General features: G+C 36.7%; 1 protein-coding gene across 3 annotated transcripts in view; it reads right to left on the reverse strand.

Annotated features, from left to right (window-relative positions):
• The window catches only part of CNST (consortin, connexin sorting protein), a 118,565-nt gene that overhangs the window by 11,629 nt on the left and 87,679 nt on the right, over window positions 1-19,257 (reverse strand). For all 3 annotated transcript variants that reach the window (XM_029229312.1, XM_029229309.1, XM_029229311.1), the window contains exon 9: window positions 17,074-17,966. In XM_029229312.1, the coding sequence (XP_029085145.1) occupies window positions 17,074-17,966 (893 nt within the window). The remainder of the gene's footprint in view (window positions 1-17,073; window positions 17,967-19,257) is intronic.

Raw genomic sequence — 19,257 nt, forward strand, 5'->3', positions numbered from 1 at the left:
AGCAAGATAAAATCCCACCAGACCTAATAAATGAAGAGGAAATAGGCAGTCTACCTGAAAAAGAATTCAGAATAATGATAGTAAAGATGATCCAAAATCTTGGAAATAGAATAGACAAAATGCAAGAAACATTTAACAAGGACCTAGAAGAACTAAACAGGAAACAAGCAATGATGAACAACACAATAACTAAAATTAAAAATTCTCTAGAAGGGATCAATAGCAGAATAACTGAGGCAGAAGAACGGATACGTGACCTGGAAGATAAAACAGTGGAAAGAACTACTGCAGAGCAGAATAAAGAAAAAAGAATGAAAAGAACTGAGGACAGTCTTAGAGACCTCTGGAACAACATTAAACACACCAGTATTCGAATTATAGGGGTCCAAAAAAAAGAGAGAAAGAGAGGAACTGAGAAAATATTTGAAGAGATTATAGTTGAAAACTTCCCTAATATGGGAAAGGAAATAGTCAAGTCCAGGAAGCGCAGAGAGTCCCATAAAGGATAAATCCAAGGAGAAACATGCCAAGACACATATTAATCAAACTATCAAAAAATAAATACAAAGAAAAAATATTAAAAGAAGCAAGGGAAAAACAACAAATAACACACAAGGGAAACTCTGCAAGCCAGAAGGGAGTGGCGGGACATATTTAAAGTGATGAAGGGGAAAAACGTACAACCAAGATTACTCTACCCAGCAAGGATCTCATTCAGATTTGATGGACAAATTAAAACCTTTACAGACAAGCAAAACCTAAGAGAATTCAGCACCACCAAACCAGCTTTACAACAAATGCTAAAGGAACTTCTCTAGGCAGGAAATACAAGACAAGGAAAAGACCTACAATAACAAACCCAAATTAAGAAAATGATAATAGGAGCATACATATTGATAATTACCTTAAATGTAAGTGGATTAAATGCTCCAACCAAAAGACACAGACTGGCTGAATGAATACAAAAACAAGACCCATATATATGCTGTCTACAAGAGACCCACTTCAGACTTAGGGACACATACAGACTGAAAGTAAGGGGATGGAAAAAGATATTCCATGCAAATGGAAATCAAAACAAAGCTGGAGTAGCAATTTTCATATCAGGCAAAATAGACTTTAAAATAAAGACTGTTACAAGAGACAAAAAAGGACACTACATATGATCAAGGGATCAATCCAAGAAGAAGATATAACAATTGTAAATATTTATGCACCCAACATAGGAGCACCTCAATACATAAGGCAAACGCTAACTGGTATAAAAGGGTAAATCGACAGTAACACAATCACAGTAGGGAACTTTAACACCCCATTTTCACCAATGGACAGATCATTCAAAATGAAAATAAATAAGGAAACACACACTATGAATGATACATTAAACAAGATGGACTTAATTGATATGTATAAGGCGTTCCATCCAAAAACAACAGAATACGCTTTCTTCTCAAGTGCTCATGGAACATTCTTCAGGATAGATCATATCTTGGGTCACAAATCAAGCCTTGGTAAATTTAAGAAAATTCAAATCGTATCAAATATCTTTTCCAACCATGACGCTATGAGACTAGATATCAATTACAGGAAAAAATCTGTAAAACATACAAATACATGGAGGCTAAATAATACACTACCAAATAACCAAGAGATCACTGAAGAAATCAAAGAGGAAATCAAAAAATACCTAGAAATAAATGACAATGAAAACACGACGACCCATAACCTATGGCATGCAGCAAAAGCAATTCTAAGAGGGAAGTTTACGGCAATACAATCCTACATTAAGAAACAAGAAACATCTCAAATAAACAACCTAACCTTACACCTAAAGCAATTAGAGAAAGAAGAACAAGAAAACCCCCAAAGTTAGCAGAAGGAAATAAATCATAAAGATCAGAACAGAAAAAAATGAAAAAAAAATGAAGGAATGAATAGCAAAGATCAATAAAACTAAAAGCTGGTCCTTCGAGAAGATAAAATTGATAAAACATTAGCCAGACTAATCAAGAAAAAAAGGGAGAAGGCTCAAACCAATAGAATTAGAAATGAAAAAGGAAAGTAACAACAGACACTGCAGAAATACAAAGGATCATGAGAGATTACTACAAGCAACTTTATGCCAATAAAATGGACAGCCTGGAAGAAATGGACAAAATAAACAGAACAATCACAAGCACTGAAATTGAGACTGTGATTAAAAATCTTCCAACAAACAAAAGTCCAGAACCACATGGCTTCTCCAGAGAATTCTATCAAACATTTAGAGAAGAGATAACACCTTCCCTTCTCAAAATCTTCCAAAATATAGCAGAGGGAGGAACACCCCCCAACTCATTCTATGAGGCCACCATCACCCTGATACCAAAACCAGACAAAGATGTCACAAAGAAAGAAAACTACAGGCCAATATTACTGATGAACATACATGCAAAAATCCTCAACAAAATACTAGCAAACAGAATCCAACAGCACATTAAACGGATCAGACATTCACAGAAATATAAACAAGATGACAAGGCAGAGGACTATGTAGCAAATGAAGGAACAAGATAAAACCCAAGAAAAACAGCTAACTGAAGTGGAGATAGGCAACTTTCCAGAAAAAGAATTCAGAATAATGATAGTGAAGATGATCCAGGACCTTAGAAAAAGAATGGAGGCAAAGATCGAGAAGATGAAAGAAATGTTTAACAAAGACCTAGAAGAATTAAACAACAAACCAACAGAGATGAACAATACAATAAGTGAAATGAAAACTACACTACAAGGAATCAAGAGCAAAATAACTGAGGCAGAAGAACGGATAAGTGAGCTGGAAGAGAGAATGGTGGAATTCACTATCATGGAACAGAATAAAGAAAAAAGAATGAAAAGAAATGAAGACAGCCTAAGGGACCTCTGAGACAACATGAAATGCAACAACATTCGCATTATAGGGGTCCCAGAAGGAGAAGAGAGAGAGAAAGGACCCGAGAAAATACTTGAAGAGATTATAGATGAAAACTTCCCTAACGTGGAAAAGGAAATAGCTACCCAAATCCAGGCAGTGCAGAGAGTCCCAGGCAGGATAAACACAAGCAGAAACACGCCAAGACAAATAGTAATCAAACTGACAAAAATTAAAGGCAAAGAAAAATTTGAAAGCAACAAGGGAAAAATGACAAATAACATACAAGGGAACTCCCATAAGATTAACAGCTGATTTCTCAGCAGAAACTCTACAAGCCAGAAGAGAGTGGCATGATATATTTAAAGTGATGAAAGGGAAGAACCTACAACCAATATTACTCTACCTGGCAAGGATCTCATTCAGATTCAACTGAGAAATCAAAAGCTTTATAGACAAGCAAAAGCTAATAGAATTCAGCACCACCAAGCCAGCTCTACAACAAATACTAAAAGAACTTCTCTAGGCAAGAAACACAAGAGAAGGAAAAGACCTACAATAACAAACCCAAAACAATTAAGAAAATGGGAATAGGAACATACATATCGATAATTACCTTAAATGTAAATGGACTAAATGTTCCCACCCAAAGACACAGACTGGCTGAATGGATACAAAAACAAGACCCATATATATGCTATCTACAAGAGACCCACTTCAGACCTAGGGACACATACAGACTGAAAGTGAGGGGATGGAAAAAGATATTCCATGTAAATGGAAATCAAAACAAAACTGGAGTAGCAATATTCATATCAGATAAAATAGACTTTAAAATAAAGAATGTTACAAGAGACAAGGAAGGACACTACATAATGATCAAGGGGTCAATCCAAGAAGACGATACAACAATTATAAATATATATGCACCCAAAATAGGAGCACCTCAATACATAAGGCAACTGCAAACAGCTATAAAAGAGGAAATCAACAGTAACACAATAATAGTGGGGGACTTTGACACCTCACTTACACCAATGGACAGATCATCCAAACAGAAAATTAACAAGGAAACACAAGCTTTAAATGACACAATAGACCAGATAGATTTAATTGATATTTATAGGACATTCCATCCAAAAACAGCAGATTACACTTCCTTCTCAAGAAATCATATCAAGCATATTTTCTGACCACAACGCTATGAGATTAGAGACCAATTACAGGGAAAAAAACATAAAAAACAGAAACACATGGAGGCTAAGCAATACGTTACTAAATAACCAAGAGATCACTGAAGAAATCAAAGAGGAAATCAAACAATGCCTAGAGACAAAGGACAATGCAACACGACAATCCAAAATCTATGGGATGCAGCAAAAGCAGTTCTAAGAGGGAAGTTTATAGGTACACAAGCCTACCTCAAGAAACAAGAAACATCTCAAATAAACAATCTAACCTTACACCTAAAGGAACTAGAGAAAGAAGAAGAAACAAAACCCAAAGTCAGCAGAGGGAAAGAAACCATAAAGATCAGAGCAGAAATCAATGAAATAGAAACAAAGAAAACAATAGCAGAAATCAATAAAACTAAAAGCTGGTTCTTTGAGAAGATAAACAAAATTGATAACCCATTAGCCAGACTCATCAAGATAAACAGGGAGAAGACTCAAATCAATAAAATTAGAAATGAAAAAGAAATTACAACAGACACCGCAGGAATACAAAGCATCCTAAGAGAGCACTACAAGCAACTCTATGCCAATAAATCGACAACCTGGAAGAAATGGACAAATTCTTACAGAGGTATAACCTTCCAAGGCTGAACCAGGAGGAAACAGAAAATATGAACAGACCAATCACAAGTAAGAAAATTAAAACTGGGATTAAAAATCTACAAACAAAACTCCAGGAGCAGATGGCTTCACAGGTGAACTCTATCAAACATTTAGAGAAGAGCTAACGCTCAACCTTCTCAAACTGTTCCAAAAAATTGCAAAGGAAGGAAAACTCCCAAACTCATTCTATGAGGCCACCATCACCCTTATAGCAAAACCAGACAAAGATACTACAGAAAAAGAAAATTACAGACCAATATCACTGATGAATATAGATGCAAAAATCCTCAACAAAATACTAGCAAACACAATTCAACAACACATTAAAAGGATCATACACCATGATCAAGTGGGATTTATCCAGGGATGCAAGATTCCTCAATATAAGCAAATCAATCAATATGATACACCATATTAACAAATAGAAGAATAAAAGCCATATGATCATCTCAACAGATGTAGAAAAAGCTTTTGACAAAATTCAACACCCATTTATAATAAAAACTCTTCAGAAAGTGGGCATGGAGGGAACCTACCTTAACGTAATAAAGGCCATATACGACAACCCCACAGCCAACATCATTCTCAATGGTGAAAAACTGAAAGCATTTCCTCTAAGATCAGGAATAAGACAAGGATGTCCATGCTCACCAGTATTATTCAACAAAGTTTTGGAAGTCCTAGCCACGGCAATCAGAGAAGAAAAAGAAATAAAAGGAATACAAATTGGAAGATAAGAAGTAAAACTGTCAGTGTTTGCAGATGACATGACAGTGTACATAGAGAATCCTAAAGATGCCAGCAGAAAACTATTAGAGCTAATCAATGAATTTGGTAAAGTTTCAGGATACAAAATTAATGCACAGAAATCTCTTGCATTCCTATACACTAATGATGAGAAATCTGAAAGAGAAATTAATAACAATTAAGAAATTATTAATTAAGAAATTAATAACAAAAGAATAAAATACCTAGGAATAAACCTACTTAGGGAGACAAAAGACCTGTATGCAGAAAACTATATGACACTGATGAAAGAAATTAAAGATGATACCAACAGATGAAGAGATATACCATGCTCTTGGATTGGAAGAATCAACATTGTGAAAATGAGTATACTACCCATAGCAATCTACAGATTCAGTGCAATCCCTATCAAATTATCAATGGCATTTTTTACAGAACTAGAACAAACAATCTGAAAATTTGTATGGAGACACAAAAGACCCCGAATAGCCAAAGCAGTCTTGAGGGAAAAAAACGGAGCTGGAGGAATCAGACTCCCTGACTTCAGACTATACTACAAAGCTACAGTAATCAAGACAATATGGTACTGGCACAAAAACAGAAATATAGATCAATGGAACAAGACAGAAAGCGCAGAGATAAACCCACGCACCCATGGTCAACTAATCTATGACAAAGGAGGCAAGGAAATACAATGGAGAAAAGACTGTCTCTTCAATAAGTGGTGCTGGGAAAACTGGACAGCTACATGTAAAAGAATAAAATTAGAACACTCCCTAACACCATACACAAAAATAAACTCAAAATGGATTAGAGACCTAAATGTAAGACCGGACACTATAAAACTCTTAGAGGAAAACATAGGAAGAACACTCTTTGACATAAATCACAGGAAAATTTTTTTTGATCGACCTCTGGTGGTCCAAATGGGACCTAATGAAACTTAAAAGCTTTTGCACAGCAAAGAAAACCATAAACAAGACGAAAAGGCAACCCTCAGAATGGGAGAAAATATTTGCAAACGAATCAATGGACAAAGGATTAATCTCCAAAATATATAAACAGTTCATGCAGCTCAATATTAAAAAAACAAACAACCCAATCCAAAAATGGGCAGACGACCTAAACAGACATTTCTCCAAAGGAGACATACAGATGGCCAAGGAGCACATGAAAAGCTGCTCAACATCACTAATTATTAGAGAAATGCAAATCAAAACTATAATGAGGTATCACCTCACACCGGTCAGAATGGCCATCATCAAAAATCTACAAACAATAAATGCTGGAGAGGGTGTAGAGAAAAGGGAACCCTTATGCATTGTTGGTGGGAAGTAAACTGATACAGCCACTATGGAGAACAGAATGGAGGTTCCTTAAAAATCTAAAAATAGAACTACCATATGACCCAGCAATCCCTCTACTGGGCATATACCCAGACGAAACCATAATTCAAAAAGACACATGCACTCCAATGTTCACTGAAGCACTGTTTACAAATAGCCAGGTCACGGAAGCAACCTAAATGCCCCTCGACAGACGAATGGATAAGGAAGATTTGGTAAATATATACAATGGAATATTCCTCAGCCATGAAAAGGAACGAAATTGGGTCGTTTGTAGAGATGTGGATGGATCTAGAGACTGTCATACAGAGTGAGGTAAGTCAGAAAGGGAAAGACAAATATCGTATATTAACGCAAGTATGTGGAACCTAGAAAAATGATAGAGATGAACCAGTTTGCAGGGCAGAAATTGAGACACAGATGTAGGGGAGAAATATATAGACACCAAGGTGGGAAGGCGGCGGGGCGTTGGGGGTGGTGGTGTGATGAATTTGGAGATTGGGATTGACATGTATACACCGATGTGTATAAAATGGATGACTAATAAGAAACTGCTATATAAAAAAATAAAATATAAATAAAAAATAAATTAAAAAAGGGATCATGATCTGTGGTGTTTATCCCAGGAATGGAAGGATTCTTCAATATATGCAAATCAATGTGATAAACCATATTAACAAATTGAAGGTGGAATACCATATGATCATCTCAATAGATGCAGAAAAAGCTTCTGACAAAATTCAACACCCATTTATGATAAAAACCCTCCAGAAAGTAGGCACAGAGGGAACTTACCTCAACATAATAAAGGCCATATATGACAAACCCACAGCCAACATTGTTCTCAATGGTGAAAAACTGAAACCATTCCCTCTAAGATCAGGAACGAGACAAGGTTGTCCACTCTCACCACCACTATTCAACATAGTTTTGAAAGTTTTAACCACAGGGATCAGAGCAGAAAAAGAAATAAAAGGAATCCAAACTGCAAAAGAAGTAAAGCTGTCACTGTTTGCAGATGACATGATACTATAGAGAGTCCTACATATGCTACCAAAAACTACTAGGAGTAATCAATGAATTTGGTAAAGTAGCAGGATACAAAATTAATGCACAGAAATCTCTTGCATTTCTATACACTAATAATGAAAAATCTGAAAGAGAAATTAAGGAAACACTCCCATTTACCACTGCCACAAAATGATAAAAATCCCTAGGAATAAACCTACCTAAGGAGACAAAAGACCTGTATGCAGAAAACTATAAGATACTGATTAAAGAAATTAAAGATGATACAAAGATGGAGAGATATACCATGTTCCTGGATTGGAAGAATCAACCTTGTGAAAATGATTATACTACCCAAAGCAATTCACAGATTCAATGCAATCCCTATCAAACTACCAGTGTCATTTTTCATAGAACTAGAACAAAAAATTTAACAATTTGTATGGAAACACAAAAGACCCCAAATAGTAAAAGTGATCTTGAGAAAGAAAAATGGAGCTGGAAGAATTAGGCTCCCAGACTTCAGTCCAGACTACAAAGCTACAGTAATCAAGACAGTATGGTACTGGCACAAAAACAGAAATATAGATCAATGCAACAGGATAGGAAGCCCAGAGATACACCCATGCACATATGGTCACCTTATTTTTGATAAAGGAGGCAAGAAGATACAATGGAGAAAAGACGGCCTCTTCAATAAGTGTTGCTGGGAAAACTGGACAGCTACTTGGAAAAGAATGAAATTAGAGCACTCCCTAACACCATACACAAAAATAAACTCAAAATGGATTAAAGACCTAAATGTAAGGCCAGACACTATAAAACTCTTAGAGGAAAACATAGGCAAACACTCTATGACATAAATCACAGCAAGATCCTTTTTGACCCACCTTCTAGAGAAAGGGAAATAAAAACAAAAATAAACAAATGGGACCTAATAAAACTTAAAAGCTTTTGCACAGCAAAGGAAACCATAAACAAGATGAAAAGACAACCCTCAGAATGGGAGAAAATATTTGCAAATGAAGCAACGGACAAAGGATTAATCTCCAAAATTTACAAGCAGCTCATGCAGCTCAGCTCAATATCAAAAAAAAAAAAGAAAACCAACCCAATCCAAAAATGGGCAGAAGACCTAAATAGACATTTCTCCAAAGAAGATATACAGATTGCAACAAACACATGAAAGAATGCTCAACATCACTAATCTATAGAGAAATGCAAATCAAAACTACAATGAGGTATCACCTCACACCAGTCAGAATGGCCATCTTCAAAAAATCTACAAACAATAAATGCTGGAGAGGGTGTGGAGAAAGGGGAACCCTCTTGCACTGTTGGTGGGAATGTAAATTGATACAGCCACTGTGGAGAACAGTATGGAGGTTCCTTAAAAAACTAAAAATAGAGCTACCGTATGACCCAGCAATCCCACTACTGGGCATATACCCTGAGAAAACCATAATTGAAAAAGAGTCATGTACCACAATGTTCACTGCAGCTCTATTTACAATAGCCAAGACATGGAAGCAACCTAAGTGTCTATTGACAGATGAATGGCTAAAGAAGATGTGGCACATATATACAATGGAATATTACTCAGCCATAAGAAGGAATGAAATTGAGTTATTTGTAGTGAGGTGGATGGACCTAGAGACTGTCATACAGAGTGAAGTAAGTCAGAAAGAGAAAAACAAATACCGTATGTTAACACATATATATGGAATCTAAAGAAAAAAAAATGGTTCTGAAGAAACTAGGGGCAGGACAGGAATAAGGACGCAGACGTAGAGAATGGACTTGAGGACATGAGGAGGGGGAAGGGTAAGCTGCGACAAAGTGAGAGAGTGGCACTGATATATATACACTACCAAACGTAAAATAGATAGCTAGTGGGAAGCAGCCGCATAGCACAGGGAGATCAGCTCGGTGCTTTGTGACCACCTAGAGGAGTGGGATAGGGAGGGTGGGAGGGAGGGGATATGGGGATATATGTATATGTATAGCTGATTCACTTTGTTATAAAGCAGAAACTAACACACCACTGTAAAGGAATTATACTCTAATAAAGGTGTTAAAGATAAATAAAAAGGAAAAAAGTTTTTTAAAATAAAAATATGAGTTTTATAATGTACCTAAGTCTGTAGATTAGGTACTATCTCATGTTTTTGTAACTAGCTTTTATTTGCTTAAAGGGACAATTTAATAAGTATAAAATAGGAAAAGAAATGGTAAGAATATCAAGATAGCATCCCACTTTTTAAGCCCCAGTAAATCATTTAGATAGGTAGATTCTAAAACAGAACTTCTGATTCTCTTCCTCTCAAAACTTCTCCTTACCACCCTACCTCATATCTAATCCATTAGCAAATCCTTTTAGTTCTTCCTTCAAAAATATATCTTCACCACATCCATCACTACTGAGTCCTTCATTATATGTCATCTGAATAATTGCAATAACTGGATTGGTTGCCTTTCTTTGGCCCCTACCTGCAGTTTGCTAGTCTCCATAGAGCAGGCAGGAAACAAGTCACATCTTCTGTTCAAAATCCATTTCAAACTTCTAGCACCATTTAAATTGCATTCCAGTTCCTTACCCTGGTCTATGAGGCCCTACAGGAACCAGCTCCAGCTTGCCTTCTCCACCTGGACTTCCTACTGTCCTTCTCCTGTTCACTGTGCTCCAGATGTGCTGGCCCTTCTGCTGGCCCTCCCATTGCCTTCCCCTACACCCTGGTTAATAGAGCCTGTTCCTCCATCCTACCCACCACTTCAGTCTCTCTACACCCCTCCACCCTGCTGAGATTTCTTCAGAGCCACTACCAATATATGAAACTGTACTGTTTGTTTTTATGTGAACTCATTTATTATGTGTCTCTCCCTCTGAAGAGTAAGTGTGACGAGAGCAGGTACTTGATCTGTGTTCATGGGTGCCTCCTTAGTTTCTGCAATACAGTAGGTGCTCAAGAAATGTGCCAAAGAGTAAATGAATATATAGATGAGCAATTTATATAAAGACAGCACTTAGCCTATACTTATTTGAATAACATAGCTATTTCCCTTAAAATAATCAAGTCTGTCCTTAAAGGTAATTTATGTTTCTAAGTGAACTAGGTCAAAAAAAAAAGAAAAAGAAAAAAGGGGGAGGCGAGGAGGAAGGCTTACTGTGTATAGGTGGCTGTGTTGGCTCTGTAGAGAATACAAGAAGGTATTCAACAAGATCCCTGCGCTTAAGGAGTCTGCAATTTAGTGTCCAATGCAATGTGCCCACGCATGCGTGTGTCCTATAATAACAAGGGAATATTACAGGTAGACAGGACTTTAGGAGGAATGGTGTTCAAGCCCCCCACCCCCCATTATGGACTTCAGTGATGAAGAAATAATGGCAGCAGCTAGCATTTATTGAGTACAGACCATGGCAGGCACTGTGCCTTGCACTCTATGTGCTAAAAAGTCACGAACTAGATCTTGAGGGTTGAGAAGAAATAATATGTGGAAAAGAGTTCATCACCTGTGACAGAAGGTAAAGATCAGAGGTGACAATATGTGAGGTGTATCCGGGAAGGCAGCAGGGAGGCCAGGCTGACCACAGTATAGGTTAAGAACAAAGGAACGGCAGGAGATGGTGTTGGAAAGGTAAAGTGGGCCAGGTTACCAACCGTCCTGAATAACAAGCCACTTAGTACAGCCTTCATCCTGGAGCCAAATGGAGTCATGGGAAGAGACTGACAAGCAAAAATTATTTTATAGCAGAGGTTTAAATTAAGTCTATGTGTTAGACCCAGAACCTCAGGTGTGTTTGGTTTCATCTACAGTATTTCAAAAAGCTATTCAGCCTTCTAGACAAGGCATGGGAACATTCTATTCTCCCTATCACCTACAACTAAATCATTTCATCTACTACTACTATTGTCTGACTGGCCCCTTTGGGTATCAGTTTGAGACCCTAAGTTTATACAGTGCTAATGTAAGACCATTTGGAGAGGGAAACGAGGAATGGGGAAACTTATTAAGTAGCTATTGCAAAAGTCCAGGAAGTGGCAGTAAAGATATAAATTGAAAGAATGATTTAAATGGAAAAGAAAAGGAGCTGGGTGCAAGAGACATGACAAATAAGAGAAGCATTCATTAATTAGAAAATTTAGAGGGCAGGATGAAAAAGAAAGGCAAAGACGAGACCATCTGGCACAAAGAAAAGATAGGTAATCCCTGGATAATCCTTTGGGGTTCATTTAGACACTTACATAAGTCCTGGGTCAAACATTTTCCATGAACCTTCTTATGTTATTGGAAGACTATATTTCCTCTTTTGTGAGGAAGCTGGACTTCCCCTGCTCCCCTTAAAAGAGCCATTCAAGAACACCATGATTGCTGTTTCTAAGACCCTCCTTTGTCTAAGATCCAAAGACCAGCTAACTATATGATTTCATAAAGTCCTACTGCTTAGTCCCAGCCTCCCATCTTAACTTGGTAAGAGAATCCCACAGTGGCTAGTCTTAATGTAACTTAAATTTCCTGATCTTGGCCAAGAGACAGAGATGAATATTGCACAGAAGTCACTTAGATTAGACAGCTTCTCTGAAGACAAACTCAAAACCAATTTTGGGCTCTCATCTTTCTCTCCATCAGAAAGTTCTAGGTTATGTCCTCCCCTATTTTGTTTCTTGTGAGACAGGTAGACCTGAAGATATCTAAGTAAATGTTGCCAATAAAGACAGAGGGGGTAGGGAACATATTTTGCGCCTCTTTCAGATTGAAAGCTTTTTAAAGACCCAAGCAGTAGTAAAGTGGCTTCTTCTCCAGCTATCACATTAGGATATTATTTCTAAAAACAAAAATTCCTTGAATCTGAAGCATTTAAAATAGTTTTCTGAACATATGACATCTCTGCAAACAGATCACACACACATATGTTAAATGAAGAAAAATGAATGGTTTATTTCCATATGGCACATCATGTTGCTAAAATCTGCTCACAAAGGGACCTCAGAATTACATACTATGACTATTTTCAATGTGAATAGATTACTTTTTGTAAAATTTACCCAATACTTGACGTGTTACTTATTTAGAAAACAAAACAACTCCTTCACCCCCACACATGTAACAAACAGCCTACTGTACGCTGAGTGGACTTTTATTAGCAATATGAGGTTGGATCCTAATGCCAACTTGAACTTGTATAACATATTTCCTCTCTAAGATTTTGATGCTAGGAACAGCTAAAGAGTTTAAAGGGAAGACAATGTAACCCTCCCAGGTTCCAGAACACAGCAAGTCAATGATTTATTAGCATTACTAGGTTCCTGGGTAAAAGGGGTTTGGATTCTGACATTAAAATAATGTCAGGGGCTTCCCTGGTGGCGCATTGGTTGAGAGTTTGCCTGCCGATGCCGGGGACACGAGTTCGTGCCCCGGTCCAGGAGGATCCCACGTGCCGCAGAGCGGCTGGGCCCGTGAGCCATGGCCGCCGAGCCTGCGCATCTGGAGCCTGTGCTCCAAAAAATGAGAGGCCACAACAGTGAGAGGCCCCTATACCGCAAAAAATAAAATTAAAAAAAAAATAATGTCAGTATATTATGGGTTTTGGGATAAAATTTCATCTTTTTCTAAAAACTGGGATACTCAAATTCAGCAAACAGGTAACACTTGCCACCAGACAACTGTTAGACTGAGGTTTCATACATACAGCATCCTTCTCTGAATTTTTAATCACTGCAACTGTAATATCATGACACTCACACAGAAGTTACTCATATAAAAATTACTTAATGAGGGGATAAATAAGTGAATCTCTCTAACTTGCTGACACTCTACATGTGATAAACTTTTTTCTTAAAAAATCTATGAAATGGGGACTTCCCTGGTGGCACACTGGGTAAGAATCCGCCTGCCAATGCAGGGCACACGGGTTCGAGCCCTGGTCCGGGAAGATCCCACATGCCGTGGAGCAACTAAGCCCATGCGCCACAACTACTGAGCCTGCGTGCTGCAACTACTGAAGCCCACGCTCCTAGAGCCCGCGCTCCGCAACAAGAGAAGCCACCGCAATGAGAAGCCCACGCACTGCAACTAGAGAAGCCTGTGCACAGCAACAAAGACCCAACCCAGCCATAAACAAATAAATAAATAAAATATTAAAAAAACAAAAATCTATGAAATGAGCATAAATGTTTTTGATGCTTTTTTAAAACAGTAGAGATTATACTTTTGATGACAGTATGTCACCTTTTTTACATAAGAAAGAACACCAATGCTTCAGATATTAAGCTATGGTTTTACTTAGCAAAATTACTCTGGTTTTGGAAAAGCTTCCCAAACCTAGAAAAGTTTCATTTATACGTCTTTTTTTTTTTGGCCGTGCCATGCAGCATGTGGGACCTTAGTTCCCCGACTAGGGGTCAAATCCGTGCCCCCTGAAGTGGAAGCCCAGAGTTTTAACCACTGGACTGCCAGGGACGTCCCCCACATGTCTCTATATTAATGAATTAAATTAGTGTACATGTTTTCAGTTCTCTATGAGATTTTATACAAAAACTTCACTTTATGTGATGAAACTACTTGTTTAAGAAAAAACACAACAGACACTTCCACCGTGCTGGTAATGGTTATCAAGGCCAAGTTCCACTGAAGCCAGAGCTGAGCAATGCAGAAATGACAGGAAAATGAAAGCAGAGATACAAGAAAAAAGGGGAAAAATGGCAATGAGAGAACATACTATTATATTCTACGATAAACACAGTGGTAGAAAGAGTGAAAAGCAGTAAGGAAATCTGTAAGGGGCAGAGTCACTCACAGGAAGAAATGATAGATTTGGGAGAGAAGGACTCACAGGATAGCACAGTGATGTGGAGAAAAGCAGGCTCACAAGCCTCAGTGGTTCCTGAGGGCAGGAAAAATATTATTCGTGAACATTATTTAGTTATTAAGAAATTATGTTCTGTACCCTATATTCACAAAAGTATGCACAAATGTGGCAGCAGAGTCCCCAAATGCCAAGAACTTCATCTGATTCCTCACTTATCCTCAGCACCTGACACATGAAGAGATCCCTAATACAATTACATTGAAAGCACGAAATAAAGTGTTTGGATTAAAAAGAAGTTTGTACTTATAAGCAAACCCACTATTACCTGGACATTTTACTTAGCTCAAAACTTCATTCTTAGGGTACTAAGGAAGTAGTAAGCATAGTGATTTCCAGTTTTGAAATTTTAAAAACTTTTCCTGACACAGGCAGATTTTATTAAAGGTATATTTTTCAGAACAGAGAAGGAAGTATTCAGAAACAATCTGTTTAGCATTATCATAGGAAAGTAAACTAGTTTTGTTAGTCATATGTAGCTTTGGGGTTTTTTTAAACAGTATAACTTAACAGACCAATAGATTTTTAGGAAAGGGGATCATCATGTATAAAAAGTAACTTCACAGGAAAGACAACTTTAAAATGTTCATACATATAATTTCCACCTCTAGCTAGGTGTTATCTACAGGAAAAACCGACATTACGGGTTTGAAGAAGGACTATTCCATTTAGTTGTAGTACAATGTTAATTTAACAGTAATTCTACACCACAAATGTCCTTTAAGGCAGGGAGACTCAACAGGAGTACTCTGGTCCTTCTTCACAGTTTATACTTAAAAAAGTAAAATTAGACCATACATAAGGTCAGCTTGATTCAACTTGAAAATAAGCAGTCAGATAGCGGTAACTTTTTGTTATTACAGCTAGATTTGAATATGGTTGTGACTTCTGCCTTGATAATTCCCTGTATCAGAGGTCTGATGAAAATAAAAAAGAGAAGGTCCAGTGTTATACTATTAGCTGTATTAAAAAAATTTTTTTTTACTATTCTTAAAAATTATGGTTTAAAAATATGTATATATATATAAAACAGAAAACTGTCATTTAAACCATTTTTAGGTGTACTATTCAGTGGCATTAATTACATTCATAATGTTGTATAACCACCACCAAAACTACTTCTAAAAGTTTCATCACCCCAAACAGAAACTCTGTACTCATTAAGCACTACTAAATAATTTTAAGAAAAAATTAAGAAAAGTCAGTTTATGGAGGATTGACTATAAACGGCAATAAAAAGATCTAGTTAAACAAAAGAATGACTATTTTATCTAATTTTGTCAAGAAAAAAATTCAGAATAAAAATCATAGTTGATGGAGAACTGACTATAAATAGCAATAAAGGAAGCTAGTCATATAACAGTAATCATCTTAGAAAGCTTCCACAGGGTTCCATTTTCATATGTATTCTGTTGTCTATTTTGTCTTTGTTACATTTCCATTTTCTACTTGATGGGTTTTTTTTTCCAGTGATAATGCAGAATTAGAAATGGACATAAATTAAATTAAAAGCTTATTTGGAAAAAAATATAAGATGAAGAAGAAGAAAAGTAATTAGCAACCTAATTCTCAGAGAAGTAAACAGAATTAGAGAGTTAGATAGTAACTCCATAAGGCTGATAACTGGTGGAGTCAGTATTTGAACTAAGGCTCTCCAGACTCTGCTCCTTCCACTATGTCAGGCTGCCTTCCTGAGGCGCTATAGTTTTGGTATGGCTTTATTTTTCCCCCTTGAACTTTAAAAAATTGTATTATCAAACAAAGGAGGATGGTCATCTTGATATTCTCTCCTGCCCCTTTTTTTGGGTTTTGACTAGCTTAATTACTGTTTAGAGAAACTTTAAAACTTTGAATTATTTGTAATATTTGACTTAGTCAAGCAGTAAGTATTAAGTTTGTTCAAACCTAGAGCTTATAAATCCATTCAGTATCTCCTACTCTTATTGTATTTTAAAATGTTTCCTTCATTGTATTATACTGTTTTAAAGAATTTTAAAATACTTAATAATAAGAAGAAACAGTGAGTATATATTTTATCTTCTAGATGTATGAGAAGAAAAATAAGATTTCCTTACAAGAATGTAACTAATCTTATTTTGTTAATAATTCCCAGGACCGCCAAATAAAAATCATAAGAATATGAAAAATGAGGTTCATAATACTTACTATACTAGAGGCATGCAATATAATTTTTGAGGTATAAACATCATGATTATACATAATGATTAAAAATTTATGTTAACTAAATTTCCCCCTCATGTTTGAGGCCTGGGAAAATTTATAAAAACAAGGCAATATTTAGCATATATGTGCTTTCAAATTTCATCTTTTTAATCGTATTTTATATTAAATCATATTTATATTAAATCTCAAATTTACCTCTGCAATCTCTATCCTTTTTGCAAGATCATCGAGAGAAAGACAGCTTTCATCAGAAGGCAGGTTCTCCTGTAGACTATAGGATTCTTCTTCAGGAGAAAGATCTTGAAGGAGATCAGGGTCTTCCTCTTGGTTATCTTCATATGAAAGGGAATCTTCAGTATCTTTTAAGCATTCTTCTAAAAGGCTGTTCAAATAGTCTTCTGTTTCCTTACTGACTTGTTCGTGTTTATCTCCCTGTTCCTCTGGGGCCATATACACTTCTGGAAGCACTGTACTTAAATCAGATACTTGATTATTTTCACAAAGTACACTCTCAGAGCCCTCTGAGTCAGTCTGCCCCTGTGGTGATTTTCCATCACTGTCTGTAAGATCAGGTTGCTGCAGCTCATTTAATTCATTGTTCTCAAGTTGGTCTGTGGGCAACGCCTCAGAAGCATCCTCAAGTAGCAACTGGAGTTCCTTTCTTTGCGTCTGTGAGTATTTACCCTCAGAAATCAACGCAGGAGGTATATGATCAGAGCCTGGTAAAATCAATGGCTCTATCACTGACTCGCTGGAAACCTTAGGGTCTTTAGCAATGCCCTCTATTTCGGCCACATCTTGGCTGGCCTCTGACTGAGTCAGCTGCAAGCGGCTGTCATCCTCACAAGCATTCCCTGAAGAGAGTAGCCCAGACCTGCTCCCTGCCGACTCCAAGGGCAGGGCGTGGAGCTCCAGTGTGGCTTCAGCGCTGCAGAGCGGCTCCTCCGTGTGGCCCTTCCCTGCAGTTACCGGAAGGCTCAGGGGATCTGCCTGCCTGTCCATCTGATTACAGCAGGGACTGCTCTCGCAGGTCTCTCTTTTATGTTGGCTTTCTTTTCCTGATTCCATGCCAAGACAAGTTTCACTCTCTGAAAATGAAGGAAAGCAAGCTGTTTTAAGATTCAAAACAACTTTGTACAGGAGGGAAGAGAAAGGACATGAATAAAATGTGGGACACAATGATATTCTAAACCTCTGAAATGGAAATTCTACCTGATGGATAATAGTGTCTTTAGGTAGAGGAAACATCCTAAACATTTAGTAAGTAATCCTTTAGATATGAAAATTAACAGATTATTCAAAAACATGTTAAAATATGAATATATAATTTAGTCTTCATTATAATTGAAAAAGTCATTTTTTTCAAAGGTTTAGAAGATATTCTTCTGAGCTTTATTGGCTGTGTATATTTAAACGAATATTTTAAAGTGTAGAAAAATTATTTTCAGTGTATTTAAGACATGGTATATTAAATATTTTTACATGATGAACCATAGTAATACATAATTTAAAGTGTAAGAAAAATACTGGTTCTGATCTATTAAGACTAAACTAAGGAACATAAGTCTGTTTTGTTCAAATTTATTTAAGCATAATATCCTTAATAATAACATCCTTAATTAATGTGTTGGAAAATTACTTTAACTTCTTAAAGGGAGGCAGTCAAAGGTAGTGGTATAAAGCATAAGTCTTGGTACCAGGCAGAAATAGGTTTGGAATTTTAATATTTCTTTCAATTTCTATTTTAAATAAAACAATTTAAAATACTTTTCTTCCACTTTAAAACTAAACCATTAAAAACTTTCACAAAATATATACTGAATGCATAAACTAGTAGATAAGAGAGAAGCTTGCTCATGATTGAGTTTTTGGTCGATTAAGCATTCCTAACTACCACAGGAGTTTTAACTTTTTCTTTTGTCATATATTGCTTAATTTATACAAATCATGGGCCAAAGGTTAAAATCAAGGGTGAAATATAGTGATGATTATATTCTACCTGGTTTTTCATTTATTGGTACTTTAATAATTACCAATTGGCAATGGCAGCACGTACCATACCAAAGAAAAGACAGAACTTAAATGCCATCTTCTGGTTTCAGAGAATCAGGGATGGAGTCTGGCCACCTCAACTCTGCACTGCTGAGCTTATTAGAGTTCGTATTACCTCCCCCAATGCCTTAACTTGAACATCAGATGAGGAGAGGACAAGGAAAAATAGGTCTCTTTTGGGGAGAGTACAGCATTCTTTGTCTTGTCTCACCCCAAGGAATCATTCAAAGTTTGGAAGACTGCAAAAAAAAAAACACATGGACATTTTAATTCCCATTAGGTTGTCTGCTTCACCACTGAGCTTGCTGGTCTGCCTCTCTGTTAAGA

This window comes from Monodon monoceros, unplaced genomic scaffold, assembly GCF_005190385.1.
Source record: "Monodon monoceros isolate NGI ecotype Baffin Bay Population unplaced genomic scaffold, NGI_Narwhal_1 Super_Scaffold_18, whole genome shotgun sequence".
Taxonomy (NCBI): Eukaryota; Metazoa; Chordata; class Mammalia; order Artiodactyla; family Monodontidae; genus Monodon; species Monodon monoceros.